The sequence below is a fragment of the Strongylocentrotus purpuratus genome, unplaced genomic scaffold (assembly GCF_000002235.5).
Source record: "Strongylocentrotus purpuratus isolate Spur 01 unplaced genomic scaffold, Spur_5.0 spur5_scaffold_18, whole genome shotgun sequence".
Lineage (NCBI taxonomy): Eukaryota > Metazoa > Echinodermata > Echinoidea > Camarodonta > Strongylocentrotidae > Strongylocentrotus > Strongylocentrotus purpuratus.
In genome coordinates, this window is record NW_022145603.1 from 9,291,623 (window position 1) to 9,312,638 (window position 21,016).

The following is a 21,016-nucleotide window of genomic DNA, read 5'->3' on the forward strand; positions in this document are numbered from 1 at the left end:
TATTATCTCACCACACGGACATACTTATACAGACACACACACACCCACCCACCCTTTCCTTTATCTCACCTGTTCATCATCTCAGCTGGGCCCTGGTCCAACACAACTGCATCCAAGAAGGCATCCTCTCAGAATATATCAAAATCAAGTCAACTCAAATTAAGTCAAATCACCCACACCCACACACACACCCACACACACCTGATTCCTTTATCTCACCTGTGTATCATCTCAGCTGGACCCTGGTCCAGCCCGACTGCATCCCTCTCCGCGGCAACCGCATCCAAGTAGGCATCCTCCCAGAATAATGGCTGGTCCCATAATGGCGACCGGTCTTTCACTGTTTGATTGAAAACACATTGGCCCGAATTCACAAAGGAGGTTTAGATTTAACTCATGGTTTAAACCCTCATTTACATAACCCATGGTTTAAAAATTAGCGCAAAATAAGCGTACCTTGCCTTGCGCGCGTCTATATTGGACCTCTGACTTGTGTCGCGCTTAGTTTGCGCTTATTTTAAACCATGGGTTATGTAAATGAGGGTTTAAACCATGGGTTAAATCTAAACATCCTTTGTGGATTCGGGCCAATAGGGCACAAACTGCTCAACCCTTTATTTTATGTAACCAGAAAATGTATTCCAATGTCTAAAGGTGCCAGACTTGATTAGATTAATATGTGTATAATCTGGGTTTTTATAAATGTGTATCAAATATGATTATTTACATCTGGGGACCGACTTTTGAATGACCATCCGAAGACGTGACTCAGTATCAAGCCAGGGTCTCCTGAGTCAGTTTGTAGGCGAATACATAGATATTACCGCTAGACCAACTCACATCTCCCTAGACTCTATATTTGTCTGGTTTCTGTTACCCTTTAACCATTTTTTACATAAATGTACATGTACCTTTGTATAATTACGGATACATGTTTATGAAATTAATAAAAGATTTCAAGCTAAATTTTGTTTATAAACAAAATACTAATAAATAAATACTCTATAGCATGTACATGCTTGAAAGTTGAGCCACAGAGTTGCTTGATCAATTACAACTTTAAAATTCACAACTTTCTTTGTGTTTATTGGATTTTCCTCATACTTTTACGTATGTTTCTCGTATTCTTCTGCTTTTATTCTATTATTCAAACCAAATTAATATTAGTTTGGATTGGACTAATAACTTAACTACAAAAGCTTCAGAGAAATACATGTGGTATGAAAGTTTGGTCTGAACTTGTCATATTTCAATTATAAGGGCATTTGAAGAGCTATCCTTTTCAAAGGTTTCTCTCTACCGTGATATTATTCAAACTAACATAAAAAAAATGTTAAAGGTAAAGACCAGTATTGGAAACGCCCCAATTTCAAAAAATGAAATGGAAGCTCTCATTACCAATCATGTGAAAGAATATGTTTTGACTAATACATGATGATAAAAAATTTGCCGGGAAACCGCCTACTAATTCATATATTTGGTAAATTTGTTTCTCTCATGGTCTGTGAGAGATATAGGGTAGTCCCATATACATCTTTCTGTGTATATTGCTTGTAACTTTACGAAGAACGGGCCAAATTTCTTATCATTTTGATGATTCCAGAACCTTGCAGATGCTAGATGCTAGATGATCAACCTTTTCTGATCGATTCCACAACGTTTCTTTCACAATGCAATCGCATGACCATAACTGGTCTTTACCTTTAAATCTCACTTTGATTATTTCCATCTAAATTAAACTTGAATATTCTTTTTTGAACTCCAAAATGATGTCTTACCGACAAAAGCTTCAAAGACATATCGCCTCAGGATGACCTCTGAAGTGTCGGAGTCGGTCGCTATCATGTCGCCGCCATGGTAACGGAAGCCGGCTGACTTACGACTCTTCATTGCCCAGCGTGCGGGTGTGTTGCGTTTGGACAGGATCATGGATGACTGGAGAGAAGACATAAAAGAAATGGAAAAAAATAGTGCAACATGATAATGGTAAGAATAATGATGAAAATAATTATGATGATGATAACAATGATAATAATAATAATGGTAATAATAATAATAATGAATAATGATAATATTAATAATGATAATTAAAAACAATAATGATAATAATAATGTCAACAAAATAACAACAACAGCAACAATTACAATCGTAAAATACATAAATTGCAGTTTCGACTTATGCATAATTTGACTTTGGAAGAAGACATTTTGCAGAGTTTGGTACGACTTGAGGGACTTTGAACTTTGCAGAGTCAACTGTAATTCTTTTGTATTTGGTGAAACCTGTGCCAGGGAGGGAAAAAGCAAACGTAATCACTGTAACCCTCAGGTCTCCCTGCCCTATATAACTGTTTGGGATGTGCAGGTGGACTACACTACACCTAGCTTTCCCCCTTCTCTCTATTCAAATAGTGCAGCGCGTTCTTATTATACAAAGGTGGTGAATCTCCTCTACACAAGGCCTCCATTTAACATCCTATCAGAGGGACGGTGTCGGTCTATATTAGTGTGCCTGCGAGGTTAAAAACACATAGTAGTGGGCTCTCATGGGGGAATATAATAATAATAATAATAATAATACAAATATGTTAAAGTCCACTCCAAATTTTATTAAGTTAAACCGAAAATGGAAATTCTTTTTGCCCAATTGATCGCGTGCCTAGCAGCCACTGAGCATTTGGGTGTTTACTTTAATAATCACAGGTGTTGTCAATCACCAGGATTAGCCTTCAGTTTTATGACCCACAGGCCTTATGTAATTCTCTGCATTTTCTACCCATCCCCCGTATGGTAAAGCCATTATCCTACGTTTCCCTCACCCAAAGAATCTCTTAAGGCCCATCTTCACTATCTCGAGATGCCAAATATCCAGCTATTTGAACTATCCCGATCGAAACTATCCAGCTAATTTGCGTCTTCATTAGACCGAAGTAGCAAATTAGCTGGATAGTTGGTCGGGATAATATCCCAAGATATCTCGGTCTAGTTTGCAAAATATTCCACTATTTCTGAACTAGCAGGATAGTTTGCGACCGTCTTCATTAGCGGAAGTACGGAGTCAAATTTTTTTCCGTGTTTACTAGTTGTACTAGCGCGCTGAGCGGTATAGATCGCATGTGCGCGCTCGCTAGTACAACTAGTAAACACGGAAAACCGGAAATCGTTGTGCATGATGGGATCGGGATATTTGACTCCGTACTTCGGTCTAATGAATACGGTCGCAAACCATCCCGCTAGTTCGGAAATAGTGGGATATTTTGCAAACTAGACAAAGATATCTTGGGATATTATCCCGACCAACTATTCAGCTAATTTGCTACTTCGGTCTAATGACGACGCAAATTAGCTGGATAGTTTCGATCGGGATAGTTCAAAAAGCTGGATATTTGGCAATCTCGAGATAGTGAAGATGGGCCTTTAGAGACCAGGGGGTATTTTAATGAGACCACTGGTTTACTTGTACACACATTAATGGTCTGGTGCGAGCCAATTATACCCTACTGCACATTGAAACAGATGACCATCTCCCTGTTAGTGCTGACATACCCCATTCAACTCCACCTCCGTGTCCGACATGACGGGCCTGATTGAATGGTGGGCAATCCTTGACCGTCTGCTCCGGACGTCCACCCCGCTGGTGGAGCTGGTATCGCTGTCGTTGCCCAGCGTGTCTGATGAGTTGAAGCTGACCAAGGTGCTGGCCTCGGAGAGCTCAGAGTCCATGCTAGATAGCTTTTCAACAAGCTTGGTTCGCCGGTGGCGGGTGGGCGTATCCATCAGGTCTCGTATGTCTGGGCTGTGGGTGCTGCTAGGTGGTGCTGAGAGACAGAGAGATGGAGAGTGGATTTATTAACTTTCAAAATTATACACACACAAAGACAGAGTGAGAGAGAGACAGAGAATGAGAGAGAGAGAAAGAGAGAGAGGGTGAAAGAGGGAAAAAAGGAGTGAGAAAGAGAGAGAAAGAGAGAGAAAGGGAGAGAAGGATAGAGAGATAATGATGGGCTGTCTATCAGGTCACAGATGTTCGAGATCTGGGTTCTGCTAGGTGGTGCTGGGAGACACTGAGGTGGAGAGTGGATTAATTAACTTTCAAAATTATACACACACAAAGACAGAGTGGGAGAGAGAGAGACTAACAGACAGGGCGTGATAGAGAGACAGAAAGGAAGACAGAGGGTGAAAGAGAAAGAAAGAGAGAGATCATGATGGGTGTGTCCATCAGGTCACAGATGTTCGGGCTGTGGGTGCTGCTGGGTGGTGCTGTGTGCCAGAGAGACGGAGAGTGGATTGATTACCTTTCAAAATTATACACACACAAAGACAGAGTGGGAGAGAGAGAGAGAGAGAGAATGAGAGAGAGAGAAAGAGAATGAGAGAGAGAGAAAGAGAGAGAGGGTGAAAGAGGGAGAAAAAGAGTGAGAAAGAGAGAGAGAGTAAGAGAGAAAAAGAGACAGAAAGAGAGAGAGGGATAGAGAGATTATTACAATAATGATGTGGTGTATCCATCAAGTCAGAGATGTCAGGGCTTTTGGTACTGCTGACTTGCACTGAGAAATAAAGAGATAGCACAAGATTTCCTACTCTTTTTCGTTTCAAAACTATTATGTACACCAATAATAATTAGTCAATAAACTCTGCCAAGAACGAACCTTAATCTGACAGGCAACTCATGAACATACCTATAAATGTAATGGCTGACTCCCCTGTGTTGTATAGATTATTATTGGTAATATCCTTGAGCTCTGATTGGATGCCTTCCTCCACACCCTCACTGCCCTGGTGGTTGTGGTTGCTAGGTGATGGATCTGTTTGTTGGTTTGTGTGTCTGTTTACTCCAGTAAGTGGAGTCATGTCAAGCTGGGTTCCAATGACACCTGGAAATCACAAACATAAAAGCATGTCATCTTTACATAATACGTATTACATGGGAAATACAAAAATTACAGTGGAAACTTGACCAGCATTCTTCTAAAATATAACCTGAAACTGTTTCTTTCTTCTCCAATATCAGGCTTAACACAGTCTGGGCAGCGTTTTCCTGAAGTTCACCACCAACCCATTGAAAGGTGTGTATTAAATTCAACATGGATTTCAATGAATATCGGAGAACTTATACTTATGATGGTTTCGTGACACGATGCCCAGAGGTCAGCGTTTTCCCTTTGTTAAGCGTGACCTTTGACCCAGGGTCAGGTTCAACTGAATGAGTAGAACATGGAGCATTGCTACTCATAACATTTACATGGTATCCACAAGGACAGTTGGTATACAGCTCTCTGGCTCAAACACATTACAGTATGAAGAAAGGAAAACCTTCAGTAAAACTATTACAAAATTCAAAAGTAAACTGTTTAAAACATCGCGGGTAGTGGGGGGGGGGGGCTGAAATAGGGTTTGTATCTAAATGACAAAAGGCAAAGAAGAATCAACTTGTACACATGCAGACAAAAAAAAATAGAGAACAGATACCCCAATATTAAAACTAGAAAATATCAGTTGCATGAAATTGCGAAATGCACGAGTTAAGAATCGTGAAAGTTTAATATACTGAACTTATTGCACAACAACGGATATACAAGTGAATTTTGCAATTTAGAAAGGGTTCTTGCAGTGAAAATCTGGTCATTTATGAATTGCAAAAATTCTTGTTTTACTAGTTATATGACTGTTTAACATATGGGTGTATCTTTAATATCTTCTTCTTCATCGTTGGGTCTCATTTCGTACCCAGTAATAATATGAGGTTATCATTGATAAATATGTACAGTTGACAACTAACTTATTTATACTCATACCAAGTTTTGTAGTTTTCTGTTTAAGAATGTGAAAAATTGATTTGTTCCTATTTATGTTTCTTGAGAATGTTACATATCAAAGCTTACATCTAAAAGTATTCAACAAAGGCCCTAATTCAAACAGTCCATCTTCCATTTTTGGATTACAAAAAACACACAAAGAACATCAAATTTACTAGGGGTATGAATAATCTAGTTGTTAACTGTACATTTAAGTCCTCCGCAAGTTCTCAAATGTTTAATTTTTTCTCTACCCAGCTTCCAATTTATGATATTCCAATGTACCATCAATATTTTGTCTGATTCGGGGGATATAGCAACTCTACGGTTTTTATAACACCAGACTTAATAGCATTTTATGAAGGATGAATTATATATCAACACCATGAGCACATGTATATAATTTTACAAAGTTGGCCTATAATTTGCCCCTTCTCCATTTTTAAATTGTTTCATAATACATGTACATGTATAAGGTTATCATTGATTAACATGTTCCCAACCATTTGATATTTTCTTAACCCTGCTTTGATTAATGATATTCCCTTGTACCATACATACAAAATATTAGTATTTTGGGGAATATGGTAACACTAACTTAAAGGTTTACACCTAAGTAACACCAGACTTAATAGCATTGTGTGTAGGTATTTACATTATCAGCACCCTGTATAATCATTTTAAGAAGATGGCCAATAATTTCCCCTTCTTCTTATCAATGATATTTGATTGATACATGTAGATAAATTTTATATACAATGATTTATATTCAGGGTGATACTGCTAATCTCGTAAATCCCTTTCATGAAACAATAGAAGAAATATGAATAAATGCCCTGTAAGTAGTTTACCACTCTCCAGATTAGGCAGATAATATAAAATATTTATATTTGTACAATCCCCAGGTATAATAATTATCAAATTATGGTTAAATTATCATGTGACAAAGCAAAATAAGGGTAAACAATATATATGTGTGGCAAGGACTGTCACTAGAAATGAGACTTGTGTTCCTGGGGGGGGGGGGGTGTTTCACAAAGATCCTAAGTCAAGCTTAACTCTAAGTTGGACTTAACAATTATGGAAAGCCATTGGCATCTATGAAAATATTTTGTAAAAGTTATTTTTAAAGGCATAAAATGTTGATTCAAATTATCAATATCTTCTATTACCAACGGGATTTCATGTTCTTGATGTGGAATTTATAAAAAATCTAAAATACTTGAATTTTCGCTTATGAATATATTATATTTTAAGGCTTCAAATGGCTCTCCATAATGTTTAAGTCTAACTTTGAGATAAGTTCAACTTAGGATCTTTGTGAAACACCCCCCAGTTCTGCAAACGCTGCATGTTGCTTCTTTGGGGAATCCATCACTGCACCAATAACATATTAAAGCATGCACGGGGATAATAAATAATTTCATGAAAACTATTAATAAGAAACAGGTTCATACTACTCAGTATATCCACGGACATGTACTTGAATAAACATGCATGGAGCAAGCAATATAGCTATTGAAATAAATAAGTGCTGTGGCTGTGACTGTGACTACATGAAAGGAATAAATGATTAGATGAATAAGTACACAACAAACAGCACAAAAAGCCAAACAAACAGCACAGAATATATGTCAAAGACATAGTAGCATACAACACTGATAAGAAGTAACACAATGACAAGTCAGGGATAACCTTTTTTTTTGGACAAGCTCCAGATTGTGAAAACTAACCCCTGGACACCTAGTTTTTTAATCATTGTCAACCCTTGGAAATTTACTGCAGGGGCACTGTTTCATAAAACTTGTGTTATCAATAACAAGCTACAATAAGCGCTTTAAGCTACTGATATCACTGCATTTGATTGGCTGAGAGCAAGTTTGTGACAGGATTCTAGCATCTGTTAATGATAACAAGTTTTATGAAACATGGCACGGATCCAGGAAAGCATCTCCTACATCATAGAGATCTGGACCCTGTTTAACAAAACTTGTCTTAAATAGCAAGTTACGATAAGTGTTTTAAACTGAATTGGCTGTGGGCTAATCTCTTACATAATTTTGGTACTTGCTTGTACAGTAAACAAGTTTTATGAAATAGGGCAATATACTAAGTGACGATTGCCCTCCAATGGACTAGTTGTCTGGACGGAGGGGTGTTTCACAAAGATTAAGGAATGGTTGGAGGAACTAGTGGCATGAAAGGCCTGCCATAGTTGAGTTCAACTTAAAGTCGATATTAGAAACACTCCCCTGGGGGGTGTTTCACAAAGATCCTAAGTAGAACTTAACTCTAAGTTGGACTTAAAAATTATGGAAAGCCATTAGCATCTTTGAAAATATTTGGTAAAAATATTTTTGAAAGGCACAAAATGTTGATTCAAATCATTCATATTTTCTATCATTAAGGAGATTTCATATTCTTGTTGTGGAATTTATAAAATGTCTAAAATACTTGAATTTCTGCTTTTGAGTATATTTAATTTTAAGGCTCCAATGGCTGTCCATAATTTTTAAGTCAAACTTAGTGTTAAGTTCTACTTAGGATCTTTGTGAAACACCCCCCTGGACTTGTAACTGTCCTAGGTCAACATATTTCAAGTCATTCCCATGTCGCACCATGAAATTGGCTCTACACCAATAAAAGACAGACAACAATTACATTGCGGTGAATAGGCAAAAGTTGGTCAGTTTGGCATTGTGATTTGGATATTGCCGAATTGTACTGGAGGATGCTGTCCTGTACGTATGGAGGTTCATTGTCATGAAAAAGTTATCCAGGGAGGGGGGGGGGGGGGGGTTTCATAAAGCTGTGCTTAAAATTACGAATGACTTTACGAATGATTTGAATATGAAGAGCCAAATGGGATGCCCAAATATTTTCCTGACATTTTAACAAAGTGTGACTGTATTTCCTATAATTTCAACTTAATTGTTGCCAAAAATACATTTTGCATTAAAATGTTTTGTTAATAATGATAAGGTTAATCTACATCTGCATATTTCAAATTTAGCTTATGCAATTAAAAGGATTTGAGAATCCCATTTAGCTCTTCATATTCAAGTCATGCGTAAAGTCATGCGTAACTTTACGCACAGCTTCATGAAACACCCCCCCTGGGCAAAGTAACATTACACACAGAGGCACACATGAAATGCAAGGAAAAAGGAACTAGATAAAAATGAAAAACCAACACCGTTTAAGTAACATATACTACCTTCATCTGTGTACGAACAAAAGATAGTGAGCCGCAAACAATCCAGGATATTGCATTGTGGAGAGATGGAGAGGTAGAGATAGAGGACAAGAATTAGAGAAAGATATTTAAGAGTCAGAAGAGAAAGGTGGAGGTCAAAGTTTAAGTAAGATATAAGAAATCAGTAGAAAAAAATTAAGAAGAATAGGGATGTTTATATAAGTGCATGTTGACATGTATATTGAGAACAATTTGTTATAATTGTACCATTTCTATCTGACTGACTTCATACTTCATAGATATAACAGTAAAGCAACAATGCATTAGCATCGTTTGATTTCTAGCAAATGGTGTTTACAACATTTTTGTTTCAATTTTCTTCTTCTTGTTCTATTTCCCCCTGAATCTAAACGAATGAAAATCCACCGTGACATAAAGCTACATTTTCTACTTTATTTAAGATTAAATGAAAAAGAGTGGCAAACATGTTTGGAAGAGCTAAAGATTATTCAAAATGATTTTAAAAAACAAATACAAAAAGTTAGTGATGAAACTAAGAACAAATATGGAAAAAATAGGGTCTGACTCAATGTTTATCTATTAAATCTACTGGCATTGTATGGATTATAATACATTTTACTAAAATGGACTAAAATAGGCACTTTTCTAAATTCCAATTTGTTTCATTCCCCCAGATAAATTACCTGGTCCAACAAAGGGAAAGTCCATCGTAATATTTAGTTGGTTTAAATCAAAAGCAAAAAATGGGAGAGAAAGATCAGTAAAACTTTGTGCAAAATCCAATAAAGAATAACAAAGTTAGGAATTTTTGTAATTGTATTCTATTAAACACAAATTGGCAATGTATCTTTTGAGGTCTCTCTCTCTCTCTCTCTCTCTCTCTCTCTCTCTCTCTCAAACAGGGGTTGTGTAGAAACAATGTGGAATGATTATATCAAGGGGACATGTTTGATAAAACATTTCCTTTAGAGAAGTTATATTTAGATTTTGTGTTATTACGAATCAAGAGTATTATACATTGCAGAGTTGTTAATTAATGTTCTATTGAATAAAAATTCAAAAATTCATGACTTCCTTATCTTTTATCGGAGTTTGCTCGAAACTTGCACTGATCCGTTTTCCTATTTTTCTGCTTCTATTGAAACTAACTTCAGATCAGGGTGGAATTTTCCTTTAACATTTCAGAATGGGCTGGATGGATGATATTCAATACTGGTGTATCCTCATGAATAGATTAATTTCACCATCAAGTGGATTTTAATACTTCAAAGTCAAACACTAAAATACAAAAACTGAAATATACAGAGACTTTCAAGAAGAACAAGTTTTTCTTTATATTCAAGAGACATCTAGCATTTCACAAGACAGCATGGCAATAGGTAGGCAATTTATTTGTATTTATTTGTCACAGATTTAGAGATTTTGGACAGCGACCAATTTTGCAAATGACACAACCTGGATTTCAATCGATCTGTAAATTCTGCTGTGATTAAAAAAAAAAGTGTTTGTGATTAAATTGACATGCATTTTTATAGGCAAGCGATGCATGAATAACAACGGTAGTCCAAGGCTATACTGCTCGGAAAGAACAATCGGAAGCACCGATCCTTCCCCGAACCGACCCGACAACCCGGATAAAGTTACCTTTCTTAGATGTAAGACATGCATTACAATGAAAGAGATCTGTCCCTAAAACGTCCCACACACTCGATTGTTATAAACAAGAGATGAATATCTTGTCATGCAGTACATGTACTCATGAAATTATCAAGAGGATATCATTAGATCAGGTTCCTAGAGGTATTTCTTAGAGACTTTGAAAGAAAAGCTGAATTCTAAGTCTTGTAAAAGAAACGTTCTGCATACCTAGTGAATCATATTTCAATATGTTCATTCAGAGAATTGAAGTGAAATGTACAATTAGAGATATCTTTTATCTACTGTACATCGAGGGGTCAGTGACACAAAGACGTAACTCCCTTTTGGCTATTTTGAGAAAAAGTGGTTTATGTGTCACTGAGCACTTGGGCCTTAAGGAGTTAAGTCTATGTTTCACTAGCCATTGACTTCAATGGGGTGTTGGGTGGAGTTAAGTCTTTGTGTTTCCTGTAAAGCCCACATTTTTCTGAACATTTTGATATCAAATACTCATTTTGGCAAAATATGAAGTTACGTCTTTGTGTCCCTGAACCCTCTATGAATAAAAATGTTGTTAATCATGACCAAACACACCATGAACAGACAAAGGGGGTGGCAGACTTACCTGTGACTGCTATCCCTGCGGCTATCCCGACTGCTCCGTGGACACCCGCTCCCACGCTGCTTCCGATGGGGATCTCCGACTCGTCTATGAGCTCATAGGCGCTGTCGTTGCGGTTGTCTTCCAGGTTAGAAGTGTGTACTGATGGGGTGACAGCAGTGGGATACGTGTATGTTATGAGATGGCAGCAGTGGGATACGTGTATGTTATGGATTGAAGTGGCAGGAGTGGGATGGACATGTAATGGTGCAGCACACAAAATCCTAGCCGTATTGAAGCGGGTCTGCACTACTTGCAGCTACTTGTGCCCTCTATATTGCAAACAATGCCTTATCGGTGACGAGATAAAGATAACCATCCGTCAGTGACTATGCAGGGAGGTCTAATCCCTCCTGGCCAAACTAGTGCAGACAGGCTTTAAAGCACCCAGGTAAGGCAATTTTGGGGTGATTCGGGATGGGACACGAGTTATTCCCTGGTATTTACGGCAAATACATGTACATGCCTTAACGCCGGGTAAAGCTAAAATTTCAGCATGCGCTGGATGAGACTATTGACATGGGGCCTACATAGTGCTACATTACATTACACATTTTTTATGCCACCCGACATTGCTAAGTGGCAATATGTGAGAAATACAGCCAGTTTATACGAGGGTCTAAACTTGTCTAGTGGCTATTTTGTGGCTATTGCAGCTGCATGGCCCTACAGGGTGATTGTAGGCACCATGAGTTAAAATTGGTCCTAGGTGGCACTTACAGATAGGCTAACATATCAATTGTGTAAGTGTGGCTATAGCATTACACAATAAGGAAGCAACAAGAACCAACTATTATTATTATTATCATTATTATTTACATATAGGTCATACTTCTAACTTCAAGATATTGACTTAGTTACAAGGCATTAGAAATGGAATGTTGTCTAGAATCTTATGCAAATGCATAGCATATTGAGAGAGAAAGTTGTGCCACGCATGTACACGAAAATGGTCACAGGTCAAGGCGTGGAGCTCAAAATAGTACCCTCCTACGTAACATCTCTATAGGAGGGAACTATTTGAGGCTCCATGAAATGACTGACCAATCAAATGTAACTTCCTCTGACGCAACTATCCTTCTCAACTAGCTACATGCTAACATACACACACAGAAAACACACCACTGGACAATCACATGTGCATTGATGTGTGTACATGTTACGTCCAAACACCAATGAAACATAGATGAAATCAATGCATTATTCACACAGCAATGAACATTGTGCATGTAGTGATGGTGTGAGCATGCCTCAAGTTACACAAGGTGATTGAAAATACTTTCAAAAGGTCAATCAAAGGCCATTTCTATAGCCTTACACATCACCTTTCAAAATATGTAACATCATTAAGACATACATGTACAATATCAAGTGTACTAGACAACATAATCCAACGATGTTACTTAAAGCAATACAGGAGCACTGAAACTGCCCTTAAAGGTAGAACAAAGTTTTGGGAAATTTTGAAAATTGGGTGGATAGTGATTCTTTACAATTTTTATATATTTTGATGCCCCTGTGGATGCATTATAAGCACTAGAAATTTTAGCCCCTAAAACACTTCTGCTTTAGAGAAAAATTGAATATCAAAATTTACCGGTGCTCCTGGTAAATTTTTATAAATTTCAAATAGCGCCTGCGGCCGTACAATGGTAGCTGCGACCATGAAAATCTCAGAATATGTAGTTGTGATATATAATTTCCAAACGGGAATAACTAATCGGTCGATTTTAGTAAAGATTCATTGTTTTATAGCTTAATTAATATCTTGACCTTGAGAGGGAGCTATACGACATAAAGACTTTATTATTTACAATTTCATAACTTTAGACTTGATTTCAACCGCGACAACGATCACTGAATATTATAGGAATGCATATGCTTCCAATATGTTAATTTGAACCAAATTCATGACCCCATACCAAAACTTTGTATTACCTTTAACTCATTGCCTACAGGGACCAGGTGGTCTCTGTATTAAGCCTATGGGAATAGGAGGATTTGGTAGTCTATGGGTTCTGTTGATTGTATAGTGTTCTGTGTGTGCAAAAACTGTTAACCACATCAATCCATATCCTGCATAAGACAACAAAACTTTTAACTTTGTCCTAACCCTATACATTAGATTTTAAAAAGCCTGCTTCGATTGTCACAACGCCTTGTCATCATCATCATTCTTCGAACCTTACCTTTAATAGCGCCCTCTTCCGTGCTTGTACTACTGCTGCTGATGGATTCACTCTTCGACCAACCTACAAAAAAAAAATTGCAACAATTTTGAAAACATTTTCCTTTTTCCACACCAACAGGAAGGATCAAAACATGATACAAACAGCAAAGAATATTATAAGAGACTTGTGTATGTTATACATAGCAGTTCGTAGCATTAGATTTGTGTGCAATCATCATACAGTCAAACCTGCTTTAGTGATCTCAAAGACTACATTTTTTGTTTCCCTTGAAAATGGTTTCTCATTAAAACTTGTACTATTAAAAGGAACCTGTCTAAAAAAAGCCACTTTTTATGTTTCCCATGGGTGGTCGCTATAGACAGTTTTGACTGCAATTGAGATCACTTTGGGATTTCTATTTTTTAAATGTTAAATTTGGCTCTTAATGTGCCCACCCACTGCATAGATATGTTTCTTTTTCTTTCTTTTTTGTGAGAAGATTGTTACCTTTATTTCAAACTTATCACTTCAAACTTAGCCCTGTTGTTCAGGGCATGCTGCCCGTAATAGATTGAGATATGTCTTAAAATTCACTGACTATCAGAGACATCTATTGGAATCGTCTTTAGAATCTAGAAAATAATGAGAGTTAACGTGTAGTTCATAAAGCTATCAATTAAGATCTTATTAAGAATGACTTTGAATCTTGACTGATAGCTTCACGAACAAAACATTAACTCTCATTGTTTTCTCATTTGTAGAGATTATTCCAGTTATTCAAATAAACTGATTTACAAAGTAAGATTGAATCAATTGAAGTATAATTGAAAGGTAATTTTCAACAGATGTTCTTTGGCATAACATGCACACTAATTAATACCTTAATTAATTTCTAAATACTATCAACTGATTTCGAAAGTAAGCTCTCTATAATTAATTGAATAATAACCAATAGGAAAATTTTCAAGAGATGTTCCCTGGCATAGAATGCATGAATTATTTTTGAAATACCAATGCGGACTTAACATGCACCTTTAAAGAAAAAGTTGAAAGTTAAAATGCTAAACTTCTATAACAAATTTGCTCTCAGCCAGTCAAATGCCCCAATTTTAGTACCTTATAACAGTTATTATAACTTGTTGTTAATAACAAGTTTTATGAAAAAGGGTCCTGATATCTAACATTAAACAACATCTTAGACCCTAACACACACAGTCACAGAAACAGCATAAAAACTGACAAATAAACTTCATCAGTTACATAATTAAACTGCCCCAGTCTGGTATCAAATCTATCTCACACAGAGTCACACTATTAAACACAATACTGTAACAATCTAAATAAACAAACTGCAGATGATGCTCATAAAAAACACAGCTAACACTGTAACAGAACTCCATCGGGGGTACAAACTGCAAAATCCGGTGTCAAAATACATAATTTAACACAGATACAAAACTCTACAAATCATCAATTCCAATTTTACAGTCCAGTTTAAAAACAAAATCAAAACTTATCACTAAAAGACTCAAATATTTTCAACCTGACAGAGTCTTTTGGTGTAAACAAAAAGTTATAAAAGACAGCAACATTAATTTCAATAATCTAAAATAAGAACAGGGTACAATTGATAGGGGGAGGTTAAAAAGGCGTTCGGGAACTACACCAAATTACATGAACGGGGCAGGGTTCACTTTCTATCTACCCAAGTAGGGAGGGGCCACACTTCATCAAATACATGTACATGTAGCTCAACTGAACTACAGACTTACAGCCTTTTCACACACAGCTAAAATTCTATAAACATGATTAGTATAAACGTGTTTGAAACGTGTTTAAACTAATCACAAGCCTTTCACACACAGAAATTTCGTTGCGATCGTTCATAGTTTCGTGATTAACTACTGCTCGTAAAATGCGCAGTAGTGCCATTGCGCATTGAAGGTCATGTCATATCAATCAAAGCGCACGCTCCATCCAGTTTAAACACGTTTAAACACGAATTTCCTTTCACACACAAAATGTCAAGCTCTCTAGATACGAACTTCGTATCTGCAGCCTGCTTTTAGGGGCGTATGGATCGCGACTTCGTATCTATCCCAACATCGTATAAACGATGTTCACACTGGGAAATTTTGTCTATAAACATGTTTAAAACTGTTGAGTGATTCTAATCATCTCTAGATACGATGAATTTTAGCTGTGTGTGAAAAGGCTGTTATATTATGACTTGATCACACATGACATGTTAGAAGCATGGTGGGGTTTTGTTTTGTTTTTGTTTTTTCTCCATATACGAGGTACAGTGAAACCTGTCAATAAAGACCGCCCAAGGGAAACACAAAAAGTGGTCTTTATAGACAGGTGGTCTTTGTAGACAGTTTCCTTTAGAACATGTTTCAATGATAAACCATTTTCAAGGGAAACAAAAAATGTGGTCTTTGTAGTTAGGTGGTCTTTCTATACAGGTGGTCACTAAAGCAGGTTAGACTGTACATGTACATGTAGCTTAACTGAACTACAGGGTAACCTCATGGGTTCATCACACAAGACATGTTCAAATCATGGTGGTTGTTGTTGTTTTTTTTTTTTTTGGGGGGGGGGGTACTTCCAAATAAATGAGTGTGGAAGAAATGTGGATGAGCGTAACAAAAGTTGTACATGTATTTTCCACATTTGTCGTCATAAGATACAGAAACGTGGAACATTTTACACATACATCATTTATAGAACAAAAATTGCTATGATGTACCATGACCGGGTTAACAAGCCTTTCATAATTATCACTAACTTACTGACAAATTATTACATTAAGTCGTAAATGTATGAATAGTGGATAATAAAAAATTAGAATTGAGCTTTCATCAAGCTCAACATTCATTATGAAGCTGATCATGATAGTCTAATGAACTCAGGATGGATGAAAGTTTTGTGCATGAGCGACTCCTCCCTGTGGAATATAACCAATCAGAATTCAGCGTTCATCAAGCTAAAGCATTAAGTGGATCATGATTGGCTTAAGATTTCATGACAAATGCAAGCTTCATGCAATAGTGACCCCCCCCCCCCCCTTCCCGAACACAGGTGAAGATGTTGCTAAGGGAAATCTCAAGTTCTCACATCTCAAATCTCAAATGACGGAAAATGGGTTCCCACAGAATCAAACGAAACTAACAATAAATGTCCAAGAATACAAACAAATGTCTACACAGTGATCTTGGCAAAGATTGCACAAAAATTCAAATTAGCGATGAGCAAGGGAAATAAGCGAATAGTTCTAAACTTATCAGCATAAAGGGAGTAATGATTTTCAGTAAATGTAATTAAAAAACCATTTTTTATTGATTTGTCCAAACCACCCATTACCTGCATGACAAAAATTCAAATTATTTTAAGCTGTTTCTCTAATAACTTTTTGCCTGCTTTGGTAGACAAATGGAACAAGCGATGGACTGCTAGTTTTAGTTTTATCACAAATACAATGAATGTGTATGGCACATCGCTTTTGTAAATATTTGAAATTCTGATAGTCCAAATCATCCCATCAACTGCATGACGACAATTCAAAGATTACTTTTAGCTGCTTCTCTTAACTTTTTGCCTGCTTTGGTAGACAAATGGAACAAACGATGGGCTGCTATATTTAGTTTTATCACAAATACAATGAACATGTATATACTCCAAACAATGGGCAGACTGGGGCTTCAGTCAGAGGTGAAGGGAGGCTCAAAAATGGAATTCTGTTTACAGAGATGAAGACAAGTTCCCAGCACTCGTGATTGGTACGTACATGAGGGAGTTAACATATGAGAACACGGCAACAAATAGTACACGATGCAACAGGCTTCACATGCAAGTTGTGTTGTGGTATGCAACATGCCCACAATGATACACATAGAGACATGCATGCAAGCGGAAGAAAACAAAATAATAAAAGTGGCATTGTCTTACTCTCTGTGTGTTAGCAATTTGTTGAGAAGAGAAGAATCAAGAAGAAAAGCAGCGAGAGGAGCCAGAAAAAAAGGTTAATATTCATAGATTTCATCATAGAAAAGAGCTCTTACATTACATTAACTACAAGGGGGTGTTTCACAAAGACTAAATTGACTTTAAGTTGGACTTAACTATGGTAGGCCATTCATGCCACTAGTTCATCTAACCATTCCTGGCATTGGTTTCCCAAGGGACGTACAAATCGTGGTCACAAATCTACAGAATTTACCTTTTTTGATAGTACATTATTGAAGGGAAAAAAAATGAACTAAAGATCCTAATTGAGAGACCAATAGTGAGAGCAACTAGTGGCATGAATGGTCTGCCATAGTTAGGTCCAACTTAAAGTCGATCTTAGTCTTTGTGAAACACCCCCCAGATAGAGTAAACCACTAAATTATTCATACCATTAACAAGTTCTGTAATTTTTAAGTATGTTAAAAATCAATTTGTCCCAATTTATGTTCCTTGAGAATGTGACATCTAAACATATTCAACAAAGGCCTTGAATTAACAAGTCCAACTTTCATTTATAAGTTCACAAAAAATATCTGTATCTTGTGTATAAACTGTACTATGTGTGTATATATATGATATACTCTCTTTCTTGAGCTAGCATGCAAAGCATTTCATCGTATACTTCAATAATAGAGAGTTTTGGAGAGAGAAACATCCAGTGTTTTCAATTGATCGTAAGCTTATATTGAACAATTGTTTCTTGCACACACTGTAGCTGCAGATAGATTCAGTTTCAGGCATGTTAACATGTGTATAGTGAAGAAAACTAATTTCATTAGCTTCTTGTTGAGTTTGCATTCAAATTTTCTTTGATATGTATAGAACACATGCTGGCAAGCAAATCAAATTTAGTTTCGAAGAACAGGCAGATTGAGTACACTTTGTAAATCTTGTATAAACTTTAGAGGATTAATGAGTGAAAAGAGCTACCGTAATGCATAAAGATAGATTTATATTAATAAAAACATCACTCAGACTTTATTGAGAGATAACAGAGCTATTCTTCATCTTATTATAGCTTTTATATTTTAACTCCACGCAAGATGTATAGAGAGTTAAAAGAGCTCTAACTGTTTTTATTTCAAGGAGAAACAAATTATTTTGTTTAGTAAAAAATTAATGACCCATATTCTACTCAAATTTGAACCTGACGTTGGGTTTAGGCTTTTGTCTTACAATCTGGTTTAACAAAGGAAGCTAGTCTAAGGTTTATGTGATTTCAGACACGGGTTTGGTTTAACTGAAACAGTAGAATACATTGTAATCAGTAATTAATTAAACGGAATAGTTAGCTTTTCTTACAGATCATGATTTCTATGGTTTAACAAAATGTCCTACATACAAATGAACAGAAAACTGTTAGTAAATATATTGATCTTGGTTGAGATAGACTATGTGGAGTATCTAAGGGGGTATGTGTGTAACCCACATCCGATGACAATATGCAAGGTAATAACATTTACAATACCCCAGCCAAACACAACACACCACTGCGTGCTTGCTTTCGCAAACATGATCGTGGCACATTGTTTCTTTAGTGTGACGCTGCACTAGCAAGGGCAGCAGAAGGACAAACAATCTATTGTCAAATTCTATGTTTTGCGCTTGGCGGGGGAAGGGGATAATGTAAAGATGATCGCTGGGAGTAAGGATGTTTTGCGCTTGGCGGGGGAAGGGGATAATGTAAAGATGATCGCTGGGAGTAAGGATGTTTTGCGCTTGGCGGGGGAAGGGGGATAATGTAAAGATGATCGCTGGGAGTAAGGATGTTTTGCGCTTGGCGGGGGAAGGGGGATAATGTAAAGATGATCGCTGGGAGTAAGGATGTTTTGCGCTTGGCAGGGGAAGGGGGATAATGTAAAGGTGATCGCTGGGAGTAAGGATGTTTTGCGCTTGGCGGGGGAAGGGGGATAATGTAAAGATGATCGCTGGGAGTAAGGATGTTTTGCGCTTGGCAGGGGAAGGGGGATAATGTAAAGGTGATCGCTGGGAGTAAGGATGTTTTGCGCTTGGCGGGGGAAGGGGGATAATGTAAAGGTGATCGCTGGGAGTAAGGATGTTTTGCGCTTGGCGAGGGAAGGGGGATAATGTAAAGGTGATCGCTGGGAGTAAGGATGTTTTGCGCTTGGCGGGGGAAGGGGGATAATGTAAAGGTGATCGCTGGGAGTAAGGATGTTTTGCGCTTGGCGGGGGAGGGGGATAACATAATGGCGATCGCTGGGAGTAAGGATGTTTTGTGAAAAGTGCATGTTAGGACATTTTCCGCTTGGTACTGGCAATCACTGCACAAGAAGATGTCTTTCGCTTGGCTGGGGTACTGCAATGTCCCACATTGATGTCTATAGGGCCCTGTCTTACAAAGAGTTAAATCGCAACTATGTAGAAAAGAGATAGGAGACTGCAAACTTGCCATTGATTTGGATCAATCGCAACTCTTTGTAAGACGGGGCCCAGGGGGGCATTTCACAAAACTTGTCATCAGTGACAAATGACAGTTTTTGTTATAAGCTACTGAAATCCTTTTTTCTGATTGATATCTACAGATTTGTCATTTGTCATTGAAAAAAGGCTTCGTGAAACGGATCCCAGGTTAGTAATCCCATCTCACCTATGGCGGCTATGAAGTTATCCTCATTCAAGCTGTGAGACTCAGAGGGTCTGGAAGCAATGGTTAGCATCCCACCACCACCACTACCACCACCTCCACTAAGATGAGGATGATGATGCCCTCCCTGTTGCTGTGACAACAACTCATCCAGGGCATACTGACCATGAGAAGCTCCTCCGGTCTTCAGGCTGCCTCCGCGGTGACGCCCGTCTCCTTTCTGCGTCAGCTCGGGCTCCTTGCCGAAGTAGTGCGTGCTGGCAATCTCCAGTAGTGCGAAGGCACTGGCCATGCCCCCGGCGCTGTGGTGTTCAAAGGAATACTCCAGGCCAGCCAGGACGGCCTTTAGCACGGAGCATAAGCCCTTGTAAACCGCTTTGTTCACTTTCTACATATAAAGAGAGATTTCATACAAATCAACAAAATTATATTCTTCTGGGGGTTTGAGAGTCACTATACTAGATGCAAGAGATATATCATCTGCTTGTAGACTAAGCGCAAGAGCATAAGCCCTTGTAAATCGCTTTGTTCACTTTCTACATATTTATAAAGAAGATTTCAAACAAATCAACAAAATTGTGTTTTCTAAGGGTTTTAAAGTAACTTTACCAGCTATAATAGATATATCATCTGCTTGTAGCCTGTAGGCATTAAATCATTCACTTCAACACCCCCTTCTGCTCGAACAGACTGTATAACTACTACTTTTGATGACATACAACATGTTTGACCTGGTGAGTTCCTCTGACGGAACCCAAGTCATAGGTCCTGTAGCTGTTTGCCTTTAACACAGTCTCCTGTAACAGCAGTGTCCTCTAGGGTCAGATGACCGCTGACTTAAAGCTCTCAAGTTCTCACTCAACAGGAGGCATTTGACATGACCAGGTGAGTCCTTCTCATAGGAATCAAAGCCAT

General features: G+C 37.6%; 1 protein-coding gene across 6 annotated transcripts in view; it reads right to left on the bottom strand.

The window, feature by feature from the left end:
* The window catches only part of LOC589631 (MAP kinase-activating death domain protein), an 85,920-nt gene that overhangs the window by 22,359 nt on the left and 42,545 nt on the right, over positions 1-21,016 (bottom strand). For 3 of the 6 annotated variants that reach the window (XR_004064692.1, XM_030989152.1, XM_030989150.1), the window contains 8 exons: positions 20,267-20,489; positions 13,504-13,566; positions 11,279-11,416; positions 9,016-9,021; positions 4,683-4,877; positions 3,547-3,818; positions 1,779-1,935; positions 220-340 (listed from right to left, as the gene is read on the bottom strand). Coding sequence is in view for 5 of the 6 variants with exons in the window: in XM_030989152.1 (XP_030845012.1) it covers positions 220-340; positions 1,779-1,935; positions 3,547-3,818; positions 4,683-4,877; positions 9,016-9,021; positions 11,279-11,416; positions 13,504-13,566; positions 20,267-20,489 (1,175 nt within the window). In the remaining variant the exon portion in view is untranslated. The remainder of the gene's footprint in view (positions 1-219; positions 341-1,778; positions 1,936-3,546; positions 3,819-4,682; positions 4,878-9,015; positions 9,022-11,278; positions 11,417-13,503; positions 13,567-20,266; positions 20,490-21,016) is intronic. The other 3 variants (XM_030989153.1, XM_030989151.1, XM_030989154.1) reach the window with 3 other exon arrangements.